The 21,811-nt window shown below is 43.5% G+C and overlaps 3 protein-coding genes across 3 annotated transcripts in view; 2 read left to right on the top strand and 1 right to left on the bottom strand.

Moving 5' to 3' along the window:
* Nucleotides 1–2,234, top strand: part of prr12b (proline rich 12b) — a 34,201-nt gene extending 31,967 nt beyond the window's left edge. Inside the window, exon 16 of the mRNA XM_053676779.1 lies at nucleotides 813–2,234. Coding sequence (XP_053532754.1) covers nucleotides 813–947 — 135 coding nt within the window. The 3' untranslated portion in view covers nucleotides 948–2,234. The remainder of the gene's footprint in view (nucleotides 1–812) is intronic.
* Nucleotides 2,235–3,443: 1,209 nt separating this feature from the next.
* si:ch211-195b15.7 (synembryn-A) lies at nucleotides 3,444–20,422 on the bottom strand. Its single transcript, XM_017495237.3, has 14 exons — nucleotides 20,111–20,422; nucleotides 16,809–16,905; nucleotides 16,428–16,475; nucleotides 15,688–15,705; nucleotides 14,997–15,095; nucleotides 13,204–13,748; nucleotides 12,527–12,662; nucleotides 12,250–12,441; nucleotides 12,045–12,139; nucleotides 10,320–10,470; nucleotides 9,799–9,894; nucleotides 9,031–9,175; nucleotides 7,164–7,434; nucleotides 3,444–4,271 (listed from the first exon to the last, which is right to left on the bottom strand). The coding sequence occupies exons 2-14, from the start codon at nucleotides 16,896–16,898 to the stop codon at nucleotides 4,124–4,126; spliced, it is 2,034 nt and encodes a 677-aa protein (XP_017350726.1). The 5' UTR covers nucleotides 16,899–16,905; nucleotides 20,111–20,422; the 3' UTR covers nucleotides 3,444–4,123.
* On the top strand, nucleotides 20,114–21,675 carry LOC108280599 (insulin). The gene is made up of 2 exons (XM_047160343.2): nucleotides 20,114–20,291; nucleotides 21,454–21,675. Exons 1-2 carry the CDS (start codon nucleotides 20,114–20,116, stop codon nucleotides 21,627–21,629), a joined length of 354 nt encoding a protein of 117 aa, XP_047016299.1. The 3' UTR covers nucleotides 21,630–21,675.
* The last annotated feature ends 136 nt before the right edge of the window (nucleotides 21,676–21,811 follow it).

Genomic DNA, 21,811 nt, shown 5'->3' with positions numbered 1-21,811 from the left:
CTGTTTTTATCCACTCTGTTTGTTGAGTGACTGTGATGATTCAGGCCTGCTGTTAATCAGAGCGTTTTAATTTAGAAACCGTTGTGAAATCTGCTGGTCCATCGTGTTTAGAACCAAACAAAGAATCAGAGTGTTTTAGGACTAACGGGAGGAAGTGCGATGAACTGCAGTGTGTCTGCGATATTTACCAGGCAGGGTTCTCTGCCTTAAAGAACATGTCCACCCTGAAACACATTAAATGTGTTTATATTGAAGAATATAATATTGTCAGTGGATTTTGTGAGTAAATGTTCGGCACTGATACAAGAACAGATTGATGATTTATTGGAATTTATTTTGCATTAAACTTTTCTCTTTGTAGAAACCGTAAACATGGCTGTGGACGTTCATCCTTGGATAGCTTTAAGACTGGAATAGCTAAGAACAGTTTATATTTAAGTCTCCTTCATTGAACAGTTGATAACTTCAGTTCGATACAGTAGACTTTAAGTTAAAGCTATAATTAATAAATAGCTTATACTCATAATTTCCTGGTTACACAACTGCATATAGTATTAGCATATTTATAGAAAGGGTGTATTTATTTATAATCGCACTAACCGGTGTCACCCAGATGAGGACGGGTTCTCTCGAGGTTTCTTCCTCATATCGTCTCAGGGAGTTTTTCCTCACCACCGTCGCCTCTGGCTGCTCATTACAGATAAATGTATAAATGTAAAATTTATATCTGTAATTTGTACATAACTGTAAAGCTCCATTGTTAAACAAATACACTCGAACTGAAGTGATTTAGTCTCTCCTCCTGGTTTCAGACGGACAGTATCGAGCAGGCGGCGGACGATCCCGGGCAGGAGGAGGTGGTTCAGCAGTGCATGGCCAACCAGAGCTGGCTGGAGACCCTGTTCAATTCCTTCATCGAACTGCTGACTCTTAGCAACAAGCCTTGAAGGGCAAAGGTCAAAGGTCAGAGCACGCTCAGAGTGGCGGAGAGGAGAGTGAAGCGTTACTGAACCGTTACAGACCTCCGAGCAGCAGGACGTTCGAATGTACCAAGTTCCTGACACAGTCCTGTAGAAGGAGCGAGACGTGTTCTGGGATGCTGCAGTGTCACTTGAAAATGTTTTCTTTTTTATGTTTTGTTTTGTGAAACATTTCGTTTCTTGTATTTTGTGAAAAACAGGAGGCAGAAAGAAAAGAGAAAAGAGAGAATGTGTGAAGATGTGAAGAAGGGTAGAGACAGTGCCCAGGGGAACAGGGTTAGAGCCTCGAACGCTACGTTCCATGCACACTCTTCTTAAATATATAAATATGTATTATTATTATTATTATTATTATTATTATTATTATTATTATTGACATTTATTATTTGTATTATTTATACAAGGACATTTGTAACAAGTGCACCCCTTAAAAGCCTAAAGCTGGGGCCGTTTGCTGTTATTTTGAATAATAATATTTGTTTTATTAAAATGTACATGACATGGCCTACCCATAATTCCCTGCTCTTCCCGCCTCTGAAAGAACTGAAGTTAAAAAGGGGGGAGGGGGGGGATTTAAAGGGAGAGTCTAACGCTGTGTGTGATGTCATTTTTTCTCAGAAAAAAAAAGAACAAAGACAAAAATGTATTTAAACTTAAAAACGTGTTTCTTTCTGTTTGTTCTTCAAAAGAAAAAAAGGGAAAAAAACGGATTAAACGGCATATCTGTTCGTTTTCTCAAAGAAAGCGTGATGGTGCAGAGGGATGTAACATTTTTTTAATGTGAAAATGTCTGTGTTTGTTTTTTTTTAATCTGTTGATCGTTTGCGATGATGATGATGATGATGATTATTATTATTATTATTATTATTATTTTGGAGCTTTTTGGTTTTATTTCTCTGTAAATATTGTACAGCTGCTTCAGTCTCATCTGAAAATGAGCGCTCCTGTATTTGATGACTGCAAATAAAATCCGAAAAAATTTAAAAAGTTCAGGAGATGAAAATGGTGGGAGAATCCGAAACCAGTCATGTGGAAACTCAACAGGTGGAACTGAGCGATAAATTCACTTCTTAATAACTTTCAAACTTTAAATCTTTAAATCTAAAGTTACGGCTTTAGCTTGTTTTGGGAAAATGCTAGAATATTCTTTTTTTTTTTTTTAATTGAATGTGTTAGTGTTAAAAATTAACACTCATTAAAGCTGCAGTCAGTGTTTTTTTTCTCTTTAAATCTGGACACTTTTAATTAAATACACAGGAGATAAACAAATAATGATGAACCACCAACATCAGGACAAGGAGACAGATCTACTCACCTGTCAATCATACATGTTGATTCAGAAAGCTCCGCCTTTTGCACCAGCATTCGAGTGTTATAGGACGCGTTCTCATACAGCATGTTTAGTGAGTTTAAACAGAACCCTGATGTGTTCTCCTCTTCGGTGCGGTTCTTTAGCAGAACACACTCGGGCCATCACGCTCGGGTCGGAGAGCACCTGAGAGAGGTTTCGGTCTGCTTCTGAATGAACTCTAGTGAGAAAGTGATTTGACTCTGAATCGACTAAGTGCAGGAAGTGAATCAGTCACGCTGTGTGTTTTGGGGGTTTTTCTCTAGCTGTGAGCTGATAAACTGAGGCACAGGACAGAGCTGTAGTGGTTCTGGAGATTTGGGCTGACGGAAGAAAGAAAACCCGGTGCGAAACAAAATGTTTTAAACGAGTTATTTATATAATTATATAATCGTTTATTTCTGGATACGTGTTGTCTCTGTGCTCGGGGGATTTTTGTCCTTTCTATGTGCACTTTGTAAAGATTTGTTAGTTTCTTGTTTTTGTTTGTTTGTTTTTGACTCGTTAAAATATTTGATGTGTGAAACCAAACCAAATAGCGAAAGCCAAAAGAATACATTTCTCTCTGGATAAAATGGACCAGTAGGTGTGAAAGGGGTGTTACTGTAGTGTAGTGTTTGGGGGTGTGGCTTTGGAGCAAACAGTACCACTAAAATCACTGACTACACCTTTAACATACCTAGAGTCAGTTTGAATCTTTAGTAGTTTATCAGAACAGCGTATACATAGTGCTCTCAGTTTTATCTTCTTTTAAAAGTCTTCATTTGGTGCATTTGAATTGATATTCATCGTGAGATCATAACTTTAATTTTTATATCATAACAGCATATAAACACGTCTGTTGTCTTGCTATATTGTGAGTGCTGACTCACGAGCTGTCTCCTGCCTTGCCCCGACGTCCTCCCCCTTCCTTGGCTCTCAGGCGCTCAGGCTTTCAGGTTGGGGAACAAAAAGGAGAAAAACAGCGACTCAGACAGAGAGGATTGAAAGCCACACATTAAACTGTGCTGATGTGGTTAATGGTCCCTCTGCACGCTGTAATTCCACCATCGCACGGCTTTTTGAATAAAAGTGTGGGGGGAATCGTGCTGCAAATGAAAACGCCTCTCTGAGAGTACAGGAAATGAAATGTTTTTTTATTTAGCTGCTAATATTCTTTCATTACAGCTCACACAGCATTAGATTTGAACCTCAGCAGTTCTCATCCGAGGTAAACACTCCAGTCTTTGGAAAAGAGAGAGAGAGAGGGAGAGAGATAGATAGATCTCAAATCTGGAGAACTACATATTCCTGTAGTTACCATGGCAACGCAGTCATGGCAACCTTGCTAGCATTTTTCTGTCTGCAATGATGGCTGTCTTTCTTTGTGTCTCTCTCTCTCTCTCTCTCACTCTCTCTCTCTCTCTCTCACTGTAACTCTCACTCTCTTCAAAAATTATTACATATTTTCCTACAGGGATGCTGCTATCATGTGACTACACACACACACACACACACACACACACACTATCCTCTATATAGAACTGCCATGGTCTGTGCTTTTATGTACATGTTATATATCATTCTTCATCTCTTTTCCCTTTTCTGCACTGTATCTCGGACTGTCAGTTTTCTCTTTCTCTTTTTCCCCGTATCTTTTTGTGATCCCTTTCTTTTGCTCTCCATCTATGCCACTGATTAACAACCCTGTACCTGCATATCTACCTCCCTACCAAATCCACATTCAGTCCACTACATTAACAGTTGGATAAGAGCTGGAACTGAATGATGGAGGTTCAGGGTTCAGGATCACATCCTAATCCACTTCCTCACAGTCTGCTTCTTCTTCTTCCTCCTCCTCTTCCTCCTCTTCCTCCTCTTCCAGGGCGCTATTTCTCATAATGCCACAGAGAGGCGCCAGTCGGCCGTCCGGTGTCACCGACATCGGCTGAATGATCTTATCCCTGAGAAGCGCATGCAGAGAAAGAACAGGAGAGTCAGAGGTAAAGGAAAGGAAAAGAGTAATACTCAAAATCAAACACACTCAGAGTTAAAGCTATCTGTTTAACCTATTCAGTATATTAGTGCTTCCGCCTAAGGGGCAGGAGTTTGGAACAACAACAATGGGTGTGATCTAAGCATTATATAGTGCCGGTGTAGATAAATGTCAACAGTGTAAACATGGCTTAAACATGGCGTGCCAACTGTCTTGTCTAATAGATAGTCTTGTAACTATCTAAATGCAGATAAGGCTAAAGAGGCTTGTGTGTTGTTTTTACAAGTCATGTGACTGAGTAGAACCGCCTTCTTATCCTGATTGGTTGCATACTGATGGTCCAATTCTTATATTACTTATAGTCTAGAGGAAGCTGAATGGTTTCTTTTCTTGGCCTCTTTGTGGTTTTTTTTTCTCTGTCAGGTTGAATTTATGCCCATGTGAACATCGTTAATATCTCTTCTGGACATGTCGTGCAGTAATCATGTTGTAGCACTGTTTGGTTTCTAAAGGTGTTCATGCTGCTGCTTCAACAACCGTGAGCAAGGAACTGAAATTGAGCAGCTTCCCCTCTGTGCTGTGATGCAAGCAACTATGTAGTATTTGATCCAATCACAGACAGGGGGAGGTCTCAGAGTAAAAGAGGTGGAGTTTGGGAGTTTGCGTTCAGAGGCAACGCCATCTTCCATTCATCCCCCTCTCTGATCCTATCCAGATGGTATGAATTCCGCAGGTCCGATTTGGTGAACACAGTGGCTCTGTGCAGGGGCTCCGAAAGCTGAGCTGAGGAGAGCCAGCAGGTACTTATTTTTAATGGTGATATTGTTAAGGACCCGGTAATCAATACAAGGATGGATGGTTTTGCCCTTCTTGGCCATGAAGAAGAAGCTGGCTCCCAGGGGGGAGGAAGAAAGTCAGATGATACCAGCAATGAGGGAGTCATTAATGTATTTTTCCATGGCCTCTCTCTCAGGACGGGAGAGGGAAGCAAGCTGATGGCGCAGTCATACAGGAGGTGAGGTGGTAGTGAGAGAGCCCGGTCCTTGATGAAGACCTCTCCCAGGTCATGATACTAGGGGGGTATGGATGAGAGATTTGGAGGGCTTAGGGTCAGAGGTGCTGTTGTGGATGTAATGGGTGGAAGAGTTCATTTCAGACATGAAGAGAGGCAGACGAGGCTCCAGTTGACAACCCAACCAGCCAATCAGTCTATCTGGGGGTTGTGTTTAGTTAACCAGGAGTGGTCCAAAACTAGGGGAGTATGTGGGGAGGAGATGACATTAAAACAGTCCTGCTCGCGGTAGTTTCCCAAGAGAACCAGGAGCAGTGGAACAGTGCGATGGGTGACCTGGGCCAAGAATCTCCCATACAGCGCATTAACAGTCATAGGGGGTCCAGTTGTTCCAAAGGGAGACCAGATTGGGAAGCTACCGGCAGACACAGGAAACTGTCTTCGGTGCCTGTGTTGACCAGCGCATGTAGGGGAATGGAGAGCTGGTTGTGGCACAGGGTGGCTGGAATGTTGTAGTAGGACAGGGAGATAGGAGAGGTGGTGCTCTTTTGGCCAAGGAGAGGTGGATATGAAGTGGTTTGATTGGCCACAGTATATGAACGCACCATCCTGGAACCAGCGGTCGTGTTTGGCAGGGGTGAGCCAGGCCCAAGCCTACCTGCATGGGTTCTCCTCCAAACAAAGGGGAACTGGAAGGGACTTGAGGACTGGGCTGAGGCCCAGGGGCTGAGGCCCAGGGGCTGAGTTGGTGAACAAACAGGGAGGAAGACGAGGGACTTGAGGGGCCTGGGGCCAGCCAGCTCTCTCTCTGCACCTCAATCACATGTGATTTATCCAGCCAGATAACAAGGGAGATCCAGCACATCGAGAGAGTCTGACTCGTCTTTTATGGCAAGTTTGTCCTTCATCTGCTCGTTGAGTCCATTCACAAATACTTCCTGGAGCACCTCCTAGCTCTACCCAGACTCGGCTGCCAGAACATGGAACTCCACCGAATACTTCACCACACTGCAAGACCCCTGGCGGAGGGAGCAGGCACTTGGTGACCTCCTTCCCTCAGACAGGATGGTCAAAAAACTTCCATAGTTCTGTGGTGAAGGAAAAGAGAGAGGACCACAGAGCTGGCTGCCTATCCCATGTGCCAGTGGCCCAGGCTAGAGCATCTCCCCTAAGAAGCCTCGTGATATAGGCTACCCTGGCTTCATTGGTGGTATTGGTATTATGATGCTGAGCAAACATGAAGGAACACTGAAGGAAGGAGGACCTTCATCTCCCTAGGTCACCTGCATAGGGCTCGGGTCCTGGGATGTGGTCTTTGTGCCATAGTGGACTGTGAGAGGAGACAGATTGGACAACGGAGGCAGGCTGGACCATTTGGGGGAGGACGCTGTTGAGTTACTGCGTGAGGAGCCCAAGCTGGGCCACCATAGCCTGGTGGCTCTCAGAGAGTGTACACAGCTGTAGTTCATGCTAACTAAGGATAGTGCCCTGATGGGACAGGGTAGCCAGATTGTTCTGTTATGAGGACCACAAACCCAAGGACTGAAGGTTAAACAGGATTTATTGAAGGGTAGTGGAAGTTGGGGAGTGTGGGAAGGGAGTGTGGTGATGTGTAGTCAGGGTCAGGGCTTGAACTTGGGTCAGTGGGGTGAGAGCTGAGTGCAGAGCTGGAGAGTCATGGGGAAGGCAAGGTGGGGCTGGGTGTAGCAGGAAGGGAGCTGGGAGTGAATAGCAGTTACCGTGAGCAATAGACTGCACTGACTCAACCAGAAAGCACAAGAAAAGGAGCACCACACCCAGGGACACACACACACACACACACACACACACACACACACACATACATACCTGGAGAGTCTGTTGAACATGGCGACAAGACGCACAGCTTCGGCCTCCTTCTCCTCCTCACTCATCCCCTCCATGGGGTCGGGCTGCGGCTCCTCGACTCGCCCCGTCACCAAGTTGATCCTGTCTCTGGCCTGTCGGTACTCCTCCGTGTCCGAGTCCGAGTCGCTGGAGTACTTAGACTGAGGAGTCGAGCTGCGACCGCTCAGGAGGCCTCGGGCTGCTAACAAACCTGCTGCATTGCCATAACCAGTGTACTTCACGAACCGGCCCACTGATACACACACACACACAACACACACACATGGTTATTAGTCAGACAGTACACTCATTCAGTGTCCATTATATCACTTCCATCTCTCACATCGGTCACTTTGTGAGACTCAGATTTTTATTCGGACTCGGAGACTCAGTCGTCTGCTGATATCACACACACATTCCTGTTCTTTTCCATCAAACAGAGGGGAAAAAAAACCTGCTTCACACCTCCATGTCATGACTGTAACTCAGTACTATCCAGAATCCCACTGCCACACACATCAACAATTAACAACATCATCTCAGGTTCAGAACTGCCAGGTAAATTCACGCATTAACAAGCTAACCAGGTCATTATACACCTGCGTTAAATAATTGTTAAATACTGTTTTTGTCCTAGTTCAAGAGGACTCTGTAAAAATAGACGAGCACAGACTGGAGCTTTCATTTGTGATGGGTTTGCTGGTGAATTTTTATATTATCAAGTGTGCCATCCATCCATCCATCCATCCATACATCCATCCATCTTCTATACCGCTTATCCTTTTCAGGGTCACAACCTGGAGCCTATCCCAGGGAGCATCGGGCACAAGGCGGGGTACACCCTGGACAGGGTGCCAATTATCAAGTGTTCCTAGCTTCCTAAAAGGTTACCGGTTTGGAACCTTTTCTTGGGAAACAGAAAAACTTTCTGTTGCAGGGTGTAATGATGATTCAAGAGGGACAACTGAACGTCCTCCATCAGATCAAATCAGATAAGAAACGGACCATGATGAAGTGCTAAACGTGAAAATTGACATGAAGAATTAAACAGAAGACAATATAAATAAAATAAAATACATCCCTGTACTGATGTAGACATGCACTACACTCTTAAAAATGAAGGTTCCTCAAAGGTTCTTTACAGCACCATAGGATCTGCAAAGAATCCTCTTCTTGTCAAGAACCGTTTTTCATTGTATATGGTTCTGGAGTTGAGCTATATGGTTCTTTGGAGATTAAAGAAGTTCTTTATGTTTCATTATAGGTCCTTAAAAACTGTGTATTGGTTCTTCAAGGTATCACCCTATAACAGGTTAAAGTGAGCCTTTAAAGTTCTTTGTGGGACTGGAGAAGGTTCTCCTGGCAGGCATCACTCTTAAGAACCATACTTTGGTTGCTTAAAGCACTAACTAAGGTTTTTTTTTTATTTTAACTTATAACATGGTTCCCTGTGGCACTGCTCTGAAGAACCATTTGTGGGTTCTTTAAAGCAGCAGTAAATAAATGGCTCTCTAAATAATTTGAGAGTAAAAGGTTCTTTGTCCTGTGGCATCAGGCTGAAAAAACCCTTTTTGGTTCTAAGTGGAACCTTTATCTTTACGAGTGTATGGAGTGAATTGTGATACGATGAGGAGACTTTGGCTGTATGAATATGAGAAATGTATCTTTCACGTAAACATGTCTGAAGGGAATCGTCGGTTCTGTGGGACTGTAGGAACAGGACAGAATTCTACACTGCGTGTAGTTTTATAATCGGATTTGTACTGATCGTCCTTCTGCTATTTTATCTTTTTAAATGACTCAAAATGGCCGACGCTAAAGCTCTTCCTGTGTGTGTGAGTTTCTGTACCGTTTTCTTTGCAGAGCACAAACAGTAGCTCAGCGGCACAGTGTTTCAGCTCCGTGTCCACGTGCGTCATCAGTCTCACCAATTTGTTACGGATCGTGTCTCCTTGCTCGGGTCTCAGCGCCACATCCCTCAGCGGCGGCAGAATCTGACCAGCCACAGCACAGAAAGGTCAGACGACTCGGACCCCGACTCATGTCAACGTCATAAAATGTGTTTTATGATTAAACCTGTTCAGAGTCAGTTCTTTAGTGTGCAGATGATGTGAAATATGGAAAATGTTTATTGTAGCATTGTTTATTTGTATTTCATTTTTAAACGAGGATAAAATTAATCACATGGGAAATCTGTGTTAGTATTGAGTTTATGCAAATAAACGTAGTGGCTGTATTGCAATATTAACCAATCAGAACTAATCATATCCATAAGCACATGTGCCATTACTGCATCATAAAATATAAGAGCCAATCAGGTTCCAGTATGCAAATACAGTCTAAAAAAAAACTGTTTACAATGGAAAAGGGGGCAGGGTATTTGGGTTGGGGAACTTTTTCAATTTCCATATTGAAGGAATCTGGATTTTTAAAATGGGGATTAAAGTGTATAAATAAATAAATAAATAAATAAATATGCCTTTTCTATTTATATGACATTAGTGTATACACAAATGAGTGCTCAATATAGATTGTATATATGCTAATATAACTAACTGTGTAGAACATACAGATAGTCAGTGAGGTAAACAGTCTGGTATGCATAAAGTTTTGGCACCTGCTGTCTGAAGTAGTGTCGTGTTTCTCTGTGAGCCCTACAGCTCTCAGTCAGGAGGTTCAGCACCGGAGTCAGTCTCTCCTTCAGCTTATGACCCTTTAATAATCACACACACACATACGCACACACAGACACACAGACACACACACACACACACAGACACACACACACACACGTCAGGTACACAACTACACACTTGATAAACTATAGACGTGAGATTTATGAGGGACAGAGATGACTCAGAGGTTACAGTTATGACTGAAAATATCTGATTGAAAATATCTGGGTTTTAAATGAATAAAAGGTAAATATAATAATATATAATAAACATAACAAAACAAGGATTTTAGGGATTTCCCATCTTCTAACACTGATTCTTAAATTCAGCCTGTCCATCTACAGTACAGTCCAAAGGTTTGTCTTTTACTAGATTTTCATTTTATTTTTTATTTAATAAACCACTACAGTTTTGTGATGTAAAACTGCTAAATAAAACAGAAATCTCTCTCTCTCTCTCTTACTCTGTCCAGTCTCCTCTCCATGAACAATAGCAGTGAGTGGACACAGTCCATGTTGACTCCGCCCGATTCCCTCGATCCCTCAGAGAGACGAGCGGAGAGCAGGACGTCCAGACACTGCAGAGGGAGTGCTGACAACACATTCACCGTCTGCCTGTGGGGGGGGGTCCAGATTTCAGGGACAGAAAAAAAGGTCAGAGGTCAACCAAAAGGTCATGTATTATCTGCTTCTATCACGTTTAATGAGATGGGTCTAACTTTGATTCTCACATTCTGTAACAGCAGACATTACAGGTGATGATTAAAGAGAGGTTACAGGTGATGATTAAAGAGGGGCTGCAGGTGATGATTAAAGAGAGGTTACAGGTGATGATTAAAGAGGGGTTACAGGTGATGATTAAAGAGAGGTTACAGGTGATGATTAAAGAGAGGTTACAGGTGATGATTAAAGAGGGGTTACAGGTGATGATTAAAGAGGGGTTACAGGTGATGATTAAAGAGGGGTTACAGGTGATGATTAAAGAGGGGTTACAGGTGATGATTAAAGAGAGGTTACAGGTGATGATTAAAGAGGGGTTACAGGTGATGATTAAAGAGGGGTTACAGGTGATGATTAAAGAGGGGTTGCAGGTGATGATTAAAGAGAGGTTACAGGTGATGATTAAAGAGAGGTTACAGGTGATGATTAAAGAGGGGTTACAGGTGATGATTAAAGAGGGGTTGCAGGTGATGATTAAAGAGAGGTTACAGGTGATGATTAAAGAGGGGTTACAGGTGATGATTAAAGAGGGGTTACAGGTGATGATTAAAGAGGGGCTGCAGGTGATGATTAAAGAGGGGTTGCAGGTGATGATTAAAGAGAGGTTACAGGTGATGATTAAAGAGGGGTTACAGGTGATGATTAAAGAGAGGTTACAGGTGATGATTAAAGAGAGGTTACAGGTGATGATTAAAGAGGGGTTACAGGTGATGATTAAAGAGGGGTTACAGGTGATGATTAAAGAGGGGTTGCAGGTGATGATTAAAGAGAGGTTACAGGTGATGATTAAAGAGAGGTTACAGGTGATGATTAAAGAGAGGTTACAGGTGATGATTAAAGAGAGGTTGCAGGTGATGATTAAAGAGAGGTTACAGGTGATGATTAAAGAGAGGTTACAGGTGATGATTAAAGAGAGGTTACAGGTGATGATTAAAGAGAGGTTACAGGTGATGATTAAAGAGAGGTTACAGGTGATGATTAAAGAGGGGTTACAGGTGATGATTAAAGAGGGGCTGCAGGTGATGATTAAAGAGGGGTTGCAGGTGATGATTAAAGAGAGGTTACAGGTGATGATTAAAGAGGGGTTACAGGTGATGATTAAAGAGGGGTTACAGGTGATGATTAAAGAGAGGTTACAGGTGATGATTAAAGAGAGGTTACAGGTGATGATTAAAGAGGGGTTACAGGTGATGATTAAAGAGGGGCTGCAGGTGATGATTAAAGAGGGGTTACAGGTGATGATTAAGGAGATGTTGCAGGTGATGATTAAAGAGACTGGTAGCGTACTGTATATTGGATCGCTATAAACTATGAGATGTGTTAGAGTACATTAAAGTATAATAATGAATAATTACTGCTAACTAGGGGAGGGGAAGTTCACTTAAGGCCCCAACATTCCCTTAAATCTTCATTAGAGAATTTCAGCCCAGTACATGGTTGTATAATGTGTTATGTGTGTGTTTTCTCACCCCTGTAGTTCCTCGGTCAGTTCTTCCCCTTGGCAGGGCAGCAGCAGGCAGTGACGCAGTACAGCAGCTAGGCGGCGATACAGAGCTGCATCCTCCTGAGGGCATAAACAGGGAGACATTGAGGCTTAATTAACTGCTTCTTACTGACTGCAGTGGAAAGTGGACTTAGCAGAGTGTACGGATTTCTGTGAGTAATCTGCTGGACCTCATCAGGTTGCTGTGTGTGCGAGCTGTACGTGACGTTAAACAGGACTTTCAGGATCTCAATGGCACGCTGAGAGACCTCCTTACAGACAGGGGGCGACTCGGAGTCCCAGGCCACCACCTCGTACACGTCAGCCCACTGAACTTCCAAACACTGCTCCAGAGCGGCCGTCAGCATGGACACGCCACGCTCCTGTAGGAAGCAGAACAGGAAGTGTCAGAGGAAGTGCATGGTAAAAAAGAGTAACATATTCACCACTCTCTCTTGAAGTGCTCACCTGCCGCAGCTGTCGTCTGAGTTCAGGCCTTAAAGCCGTCAACAGGAACAGCAGCCGCAGCTCATAGAACTGACCACTGGGGGGCGACACGGAGCGAATGCCATCCTTCAGCTTTTCCGAAAGACCTGGGAGGAGTCTGGGGGAAAAAAGTGGGGAAAAGGAACGCAAAAGACAGAAAAGACCAAAAGCAAAGGATACACACATGCTTTTATTTTCATTTATTTTCTATTTCTTATTTTAATCTACATTTCATTTGGGCAGAAGGTGTTGATTAATTTTCTATAACAGCAGCTCTGGCAGTAGTGCAGCTGTAAATCACTTGTTCTAATACGTTATCGTTTCCATAGTAACAGCTCATTCACAGGGACGTGTACAGCGGACTCTCCGCTGCTAATAAACGGATGTAAAATGAAAAACATGTCTAATCAATAAATGATATGTTGAGGAGACGTTTATGTAACATTTATGGAAGGAGTCTCCAGTGTCAGTGATGACGATCTTTAAAATCAACAAGAAAACTGAAGTCTATAAAGCTGAAGAAAAATCTGGACAAGAATTTTTTAATAAAGAATGTGCAAGAACCTAGTAATGAAGTGCGCTGTGTGTGTGTGTGTGTGTGTGTGTGTGTGTGTGTGTGTGTGTGTGTGTGTGTGTGTGTGTGTGTGTGTGTGTCTCACCTCAGTGCACTGGCCCTCTCTTGCGCCCTCTGGCTGTTGTAGATGATATTACAGAGTGTCTTCATGGCTTCTTTCCTCCACACCTCTCCATCATCACACCACTCACTCCTCTCCTCGTCTTCCTCCTCTCTGGCGTCCCTCTTTCCTCTCGTCAACACTCCGTAGATGTCGTCAGTTCTTTCCATCTCCGTGATGTCCTCGCTCACACAGTGTGGGGTGTGTGAGGGGGCGGAGCTTACATGAGGAGCTGCTGAGTTAGCGTCAATGAAATGGACATGGAAGTCCATGTTGGTGACGGGATTTGACGCGACACTGTCCACGGTCTCTTCTCCTATCTCCTTCTCCTCCTCCTCATTGTCATGGTGAGAAAGGGGTGGGGTTTTGATGCCACCCAGGGAGGCGAGGGTGAGGATGGCCAAGTCAGTGATGAAGGGCGCGAGTGCCTGGCGGTCACGGGAGAGAATACGTAGTGTACGCAAACACGCACTGAGAACGCTGGGCTGGAGACGAGTCCTGACGAACCGGAGCAGAGCTTCAGCCAACCGCTGAGAGAAAGATAGAGACAGACAGAGAGAGAGAGAGACAGAGAGAGAGACACTCAGTGATTTTAGTGACTAGCCACTGACTGATGATGTAAAGCTCCAGACTGGACAGACGAGGCCCCTGATTGGTCAGTCAAAGCCCCCAGTTGGACAGAAATGCGAGTAAATACAGGCACACTAAAGTTTGAATGTAAAATTAATGGATCTGATTAGAAGATATTGAAAAAAGTTTGTTTATTAAATACGCTACAATCTTTTGTCGAACGTTTTCTATAAACTCACAATCACAATCATTTACCTCAAGTTCCTGCTTCAGTTAGCATTAACTAGTCAGCATAGTTAGCTACTGAACCTACCGTGATGAAACAAAATTATTTATTGTTATTTGTCTTTAGCTCATTTGAGCTAGGTTTACAACCACAATTCCAAAAAAGTTGGGACAGTATGGGTAAAAGCTAATAAAAACAAAGAGGAGTGATGTGTAAATGTACTTTGACTTTTATTTAAACAAAACACATATGAAGATGAGGGATTTGATGTTTTGTGTAATCAACTGCATCGTTTTTTGAAGATGAACCTTTATTTTGAAATAAAAAATTCCAAAAAAGTTGGGACAGGGTAGTTTAGGACTAACAGCGATGTGAGAAGTTGAAATAAGAGGGTGATGTGAGACAGGTGAGGCGATCGTCTAATCATAGTATATACAGTAAGGAGCCTCCAAAAAAGGCCGAGTCCGTCAAGAGCGAGGACGGGTCGAGTCAGAGAATAATCCAACACTTCGGGAGGATTTTGGGCGTTTCACCTTCTACAGCGCACGATATAATTAAAAGATTCGAGGAATCCGGTCGAATCTCGGTGTGTAAAGGGCGAGCATTACTGCAGAAAGATATGTACACATTCTGGAGAAACATGTGCTGCCATCCAGAGCAGGACAACGCCGGACCACGTTCTACCCAGATTACACGCGCCAAGCTGCAAGGCCCTTAACCCTGTCTGCTCCAGGGGGCGCTGTATCATGGCTGATCATGCACTCTGACATGCTGGGGTATGTGAAGAAAAGAATTTCACTGTGCTGTAATGTATATGTGACCAATAAAGGCTTCTTCTTATATTATGTATTTAAAATCGTAAATTAATAATAGTTAATTAAGTTTATTAATGTCATAAGATGAAGTCTAATTATATTTAAGCTAGGCCCCACCCCTTTCTTAAATCTAGAGACAGCATGTGTGGGATGAGTTTATAACACACCCTTCGCAGGACCAGGTCTGGATCCTCACGGTCTTCATCTCCTGAGCCGAATTCTGAGTCCGGGTCTGGAACGTAGTCCCTCACTTTATTCCTGCGGAACTGATGAGAGAGAGGGGGTGGAGTGGGAGAAAGGGAGAATGAGAAAGAGGGAGAGAGAGAGAGGAGGAGAGAGGGAGAGAGAGAGGAGGAGAGAGAGGGAGAGAGGGAGAGTGAGAGAGAGGGAGAGAGAGAAGGAGAGTGAGAGGAGGAGAGAGGGAGAGAGAGAGAGAAAGAGAGAGAGGGAGAGAGAGAGAAAGAGAGAGAGGATTAAAGTGCTGTTTAACCTTATCTCAGTTTTTCTACCGCTGAAAATAATATTTCTTCTGTTTCAGACTCTCCCTTTTTTCACTTTTTCTTTCTCCTCCCTCTCCCTCTCCCTCCCCCTCCCTCTCTCTCTCCCTCCCTCTCCCTCTCTCTCTCCCTCCCTCTCTCTCCCCCTCCCTCTCTCTCTCTCTCCCTCTCCCTCTCTCCCTCCCTCTCTCTCTCTTTCCCTCTCTCTCTCCCTCCCCCTCCCTCTCTCTCTCTCCCTCTCTCTCTCCCTCCCCCTCCCTCTCTCTCTCCCTCCCTCTCTCTCCCTCTCTCTCTCTCTCTCCCCCTCCCTCTCTCTCTCTCTCTCTCTCTCTCGGGTGTTCCTCAGAGTCAATATTTTTACCTCCTCCAGCTCTTGTTGCTGTTCTCAGGTCCATGTGAGCGTAATGAGACAGAGACAGAGACGGTGATTAATAACATTATTACTGAGTGAACTACACTTTAAAGGTTAATTAAGGGTTCTTAGCTTTGAAAAAAAAAAAAAAAGGTTTTCACCTGGAGGACTTTCTGATTGGTCAAAACTCTGGTGTAGTGTGAGAGCCATACTGTACCTAGAACCATTAAGGGTTCTCCCACAGAGACAACCGAAGAAAGCTTAAAGGGGCTACATCTTTTAAGATTAAAAAAAAGTTATTTGTTTATTGATTTATTTATTCAGTTAGTTAGTGATGTTTACGGCTCATTATAATCAGTGTTTGATATTTCAGAAACATTTTATTTTGTACAGGTTTGAAAGCATCTTCTCTTTACAGATTTGTAAAGACTTTTACGCAGTGCTGTATATTTCCTGCTCTGCTATTGCATGATTTTTATTTTATTTCATTTCCTCCTGTGTAGATTACTCACGCTGTTCCCTGTAAGTGACTTTGGGGCGTTAAAAAAGAGCTCAGTGTACAGTAACTAAAAGCTTTCAATAATCAGTACGTTATTAAATAGAGACAGGCCGAGATAAGTGAAGGTGATGGTACATTAATAGCTGTGTTAATCCTGTACTCTGAGATTAAGGACATTTTACACACACACACACACACACACACACACACACACACACACACACACACACACACACACACACACACCTACCTTTCTCCTCTCTCTTTCCTCCACATTAAAAAAGAAACACTGTGCAAACTGTAAAGAAAATAAACAGAATATAAAGCAAAAATATGCAATTAGATGAATGATAAGAACTCAAAGTTCCACTAGGTTACAAAACGGCTCAGAGAAACATATTAACACTCCCCAGATATTATACCGTGCTGTTGGCATGGAAACAGGTTTTGTCAAAAAAAAAAAAAGTAGTATTTTTATAAGTAAATTTTACTCCGTGTAATTCTGCACAGGACTGAAGCTGGTCCTACAGGACATCATCTCCAATCATCACACGAGGTTCAATCATCACACACTGCTGCTTTTCATTTGCATTATTTCTTTCTTACTACTACAGTAAAAACATTGGCGTGCCTCGGTGTTGTAGTGGTCCAGCTGCGTCAGGACGCTATCCTGGTCTCCGTGTGTGATGCACTGGATGATCTTCTCCACATCCACAGCCATGACGTCTCTTACAGCAAATAAAACCTCACATCAAATAAAGTTTACACCTTCACGATCATTTCAAACAATACTTCATCATTAACTTACCTGTTACACTTCCTTACCTGCTCCAGTGCGTGTGTATGCGTGTGTGTGTGTGTGTATGCGTGTGTGTGTGTGTGTGTGTGGGTTACTCTATCCTTTTGAGTAATCTGAGCATGGTGGATTTAGCTGCTCATTTTCCTAATCTAATCTCCACCCCGTCTCCTCTCCGTCTTTCATAACACACACACACACACACACACACACACACACACTCGCATGGTGTGATTACACTTTGCATGGATCATTTGCATGAGAGTCGATGAGTCAGAGTGTAAATCACAAATCTGGAGTTTAACAACATCATTTAAATCAACTTTGTAAAGATTTAAGTGTGTACATTACACCTCACAGGATATTAAATGTGAACATGTCCTGTTCAACTACTTCCATCCATCCATCCATCCATTTGTCCATCTGTCCATACGTCCATCCATCCGTCCGTCCGTCCATACGTAGATCCGTCCATCCGTCCATCTGTCCATACGTCCGTCCATCCATCCATCCATCCATCCGTAGATCCGTCCATACGGCCATCTGTCCATCCGTCCATCTGTCCGTCCGTCCGTCCATACGTCCATCTGTCCATCCGTCCATACATCCATCTGTCCATACGTCCATCCATCCGTCTGTCCATCCGTCCATACGTCCATCCGTTCATCTGTCCATACGTCCATCCATCCATCTGTCCATACGTCCATCCGTCCATCTGTCCATACGTCCATCCATCCGTCCATACGTCCATCCATCCATCTGTCCATCCGTCCATACGTCCATCCATCTGTCTATACGGCCATCTCTCCATCCGTCCGTCCATCCGTAGATCCGTCCATACGGCCATCTGTCCATCCGTCTATCTGTCCGTCCGTCCGTCCATCTGTCCATCCGTCCATTTGTCCATCCGTCCATCCATCCGTCCATACGTCCATCCATCCGTCTGTCCATCCGTCCATCCATCCGTCCATACGGCCATCTGTCCATCCGACCGTCTGTCCATCCGTCCGTCCATCCGTAGATCCGTCCATACGTTCATACGTCCATCCATACGTCTGTCCATCTGTCCATACGTGCATCCATCCATCTGTCCATCCATCCGTCTGTCCATCTGTCCGTCTGTCCACCCGTCCATCCGTCCGTCTGTCCATCCGTCCGTCTGTCCATCTGTCCATCCGTCCATCCGTCCATACATCCATCTGTCCGTCCGTCCGTCCGTCCATCCATCCGTCCGTCCATCCGTAGATCCGTCCATCCATCCGTCCATCCATCTGTCCATCCGTCCATCCATCCGTCCATCCATCCATATGTCCATCCATCTGTCCATATGTCCATCCATCCATCGATCCGCCCAACCGTCTGTCCGTCCATACGTCCATCCATCCATCCATCTGTCCGTCCATATGTCCATCCATCCATCCATCCGTCATATGTCCGTCCATCCATCCATCCATCCATCCGTCCATACATCCATCCATCCACCCATCTGTCCATCCGTCCATATGTCCATCCATCCATCCATCCGTCCGTCCATCCATATGTCCATCCATCCAACCGTCCGTCCGTCCATATATCCATCCATCCATCCGTCCATCTGTCCATCCATCCATCCATCCGTCCATACGTCCATACGTCCATCCATCCATCCATTTGTCTGTCCATATATCCATACGTCCATACGTGCATCCATCCATCCGTCCATACATCCGTCCATCCTTCCGTCAATCCATCCATCCATCCGTCCGTCTGTCTGTCCGTCCATCCATCTGTCCATCCCTCCATCCAGCCATCCATCCCATCCCTCCATCCATCCTTCCATCAATCCATACATCCATCTGTCCATCCATCCTGTGCCGCTTATCCTTCAGGGTTGCAGGGAACCTGGAGCGTATCCCAGGGAGCATGGGGCACAGGGCGGGGTGCTAATCCATCGCATCACACACACATTCACACACTATGGACAGCACATATAATTAAAACCTGTTAGTGATGTTTTCGTCTTGAGGATCTGTTGGATTATTTTTGAATGCAGTGACTGAACTGTGCAGATAGATAACCTTTGCATCTTGTTTTTTGCCTTTTTGTGTTTTGATTTGGATTTTTCATTAAACTTTTTGGAACGTTCAACCACATCTGAGTTTGTCTCTGCAGTTGGGTTCATCATCTCTCCTGTGGCTCACAGAGCATCTGACCCTCGTGGTGCTGACGCAGTGTTAAAGGAACACTTTGAGGAACTATCAAATGCCTGGAATGTTTTAAACGTTCAGTAGTCCAACAGCTGAGACAGAAACATTAATAATAATAATAATAATAATAATAATAATAATACTGAGTGATGAATGGACTTACTGTTACTCCCCTAAAGTTGATTAGTTTCCTCTAACAGCACGTCTCAAAATGTTTTATGTTTAGAAAAGTAGTTTAGTAGATAGTTTAGTAGATCAGTAGCTTGCTAATTTAGTAGTCTATTCTGCATCTTGTTTACTCCGGCTCTGTGTTCGAGCTGATCTCCTGAGCCGTGTGACCCTCAGACTGTACGATCAGCCTTAATTTAAAGGAGAAAGAAAACAAGAGAGACACGGAGATGGTCCGCACTCCTGGTTCTCCTTCACTCTGAGGCTGAAATCAGAGGGGGGATGAAGATGATGATGATGAAGATGATGAAGATGATGATGATGATGATGGAGGGATGAAAGGGTTCGGAGTGGTTTGATTGGGTATAATAATGGGGGTAATTAATGAGAGAGCGTGAGAGAGATCAGGGTAATCACTGAATCACCAGCACTCAGTGTACGGGATAAATTACAGGAAGGTTTATAGATATGAGAGAGAGAGAGAGAGAGAGAGAGAGAGAGAGGTTTTTATGATGAAGAGCTCAGAGGCATCTCCACCGTCCTCATCGCTCTGATCCGACAGAGACGGTAGAAGTGAAAAAGAGAAGTAAGTTTAGCTTTAATTTATTTAACTGAATACTGAGCTGTGGTTCTTAAATCTGACCTTTTTAATAATAACACATTGAATTTGTTCCTTCAGTGTCAGTGTTAATGTCACAGTGAGTGTCTCAGTGCTTCTGATGAAGTGTGTATTCTGTGTGTGTGTGTGTGTGTGTGTGTGTGTGTGTGTGTGTGGTGTATTACAGGATGCTGAGGGAGAGACTGCTCCTGCTCTTGTTCTGCTCCGTTGCCCTGCTGAGACCCGGTGCTGGTTTCGGGAGCCGCAGGCTGTGTGGCGTCCAGCTGGTGGAGGCTCTGCTGCTCGTCTGTGGGGATAAAGGCCTGTTCTACCAGTCAGGGAGACGAGGACGAGACGAGGACATCCGTAAGTGTGTGTGTGTGTGTGTGTGTGTGTGTGGCACTTTGTAGAACCACTAAGATTAAAAGGTGCTATATAACTGCAGACCATTTGCTATGTAGACACACACTGAAATAAAATATCCTACAAACTATTTAAATTCCTGACAGATGTTTAGTCCTGTGAAAGTATATTCAGATGAAGATCAGGACTAAGTGGAACAGACATGCTAGTTTTTAATTTTTGTTCTTCAGTCTGTTTGGTTTGTTCACTCGGGCTCTGTGTGGATTCTGGTTCTTGTCAGTGAGTCAGATCAATCAGAGGCCTAACGATGTCTGAACGTGTCTGATTCCTTTGTGATTCATTCACTCTAGAGATCAACCAATATTGATTTTTTATTTTATTTTATTACAGATACTGATTATTTGCATGTTTATGTGCCCAATAATTGATATGCAGAACTGATGTTCATTTATTTATTGTTTTAATTATGTTTTCAACACAATGATGATAATTACACCACTGAACTGAACAAACCCTTTTATTTATAACAGTTTTGTCAATTTCACTTCCTCCTTGCATACAAACCACAAAAACTCATATTTCTACCCCAATAAATAAAAGGGTCTGAAAGAGTTAGTACACTATTACTAAAGTGTCTTAAACTACATATCAAGCATTTATGTAACTCCAAATTTTTCCATTAATGGTTGTTAGGTTAAATAAAGTTTATTAATTAAAGCAAAGCAAGTATACTTTCCCTGCACACCGTTGTTAAGTCGTCTCTCCTCAGATTCAGTGCTGCAATGGCGTTCCTGCACGAAATTCTTAAAACGCCCACAAGATGGCACCAAATATCGGTGTATCCGATATTGCAAAACGGATATCCGGTTATGGAAAAGTGTTTAAATATCAGGAAAAATATCGGTAAAATCGATTTTCAGTTGATCTCTAATTCACTCTGCTGGGAGTCAAATACACAACTCACCATTCACACTAGCTAACAGTTCCGCATTTTAATCACACTGCCGGTATTACTCACATCTACAAAACATAAAAGAAATGAAAGACAAAAAATAAAAACAACAAAAATCCCATACAGCTCATATAGCTATGCGAGTCAGCCCTCGACGCTCGTCTAAGAGTTCACTCATAGAACCGACTCGTTGTTGAGCGACACATCGGTAACTGAGTGATTGTGCGCATGCTCGTACAGGTGTGATGATGACGGACGCCGCCGTTTCCCACCAGGTGATGCGGAAGGAGGAGTCTGCTGTTTCCGGTGTGATAAAGAGAGGGATTGTGGAGCAGTGCTGTCATTTCTCCTGCGATTACTACGATCTGGAAAACTACTGCAACATATAAACACACTGTGGACGAGGTTCACTCAGAGGGTAAAGCTCCCACAGGATCCTCACATCCCTAAACATTACTCATAAACTCAATATAAAAACTACAATAAAAACTCTGTTCATTCATTAATTACCTGTGAGTCATTTACCTTTTTATTTATTTATTTATTTATTTATTTTTACCAGAATTATCTC

This window comes from Ictalurus punctatus, chromosome 2 (genome assembly GCF_001660625.3).
Source record: "Ictalurus punctatus breed USDA103 chromosome 2, Coco_2.0, whole genome shotgun sequence".
In the NCBI taxonomy this organism is placed as follows: Eukaryota; Metazoa; Chordata; class Actinopteri; order Siluriformes; family Ictaluridae; genus Ictalurus; species Ictalurus punctatus.
The sequence above is the reverse complement of the archived record's forward strand: the minus strand, read 5'-3'. Positions and strand labels throughout refer to the sequence as shown.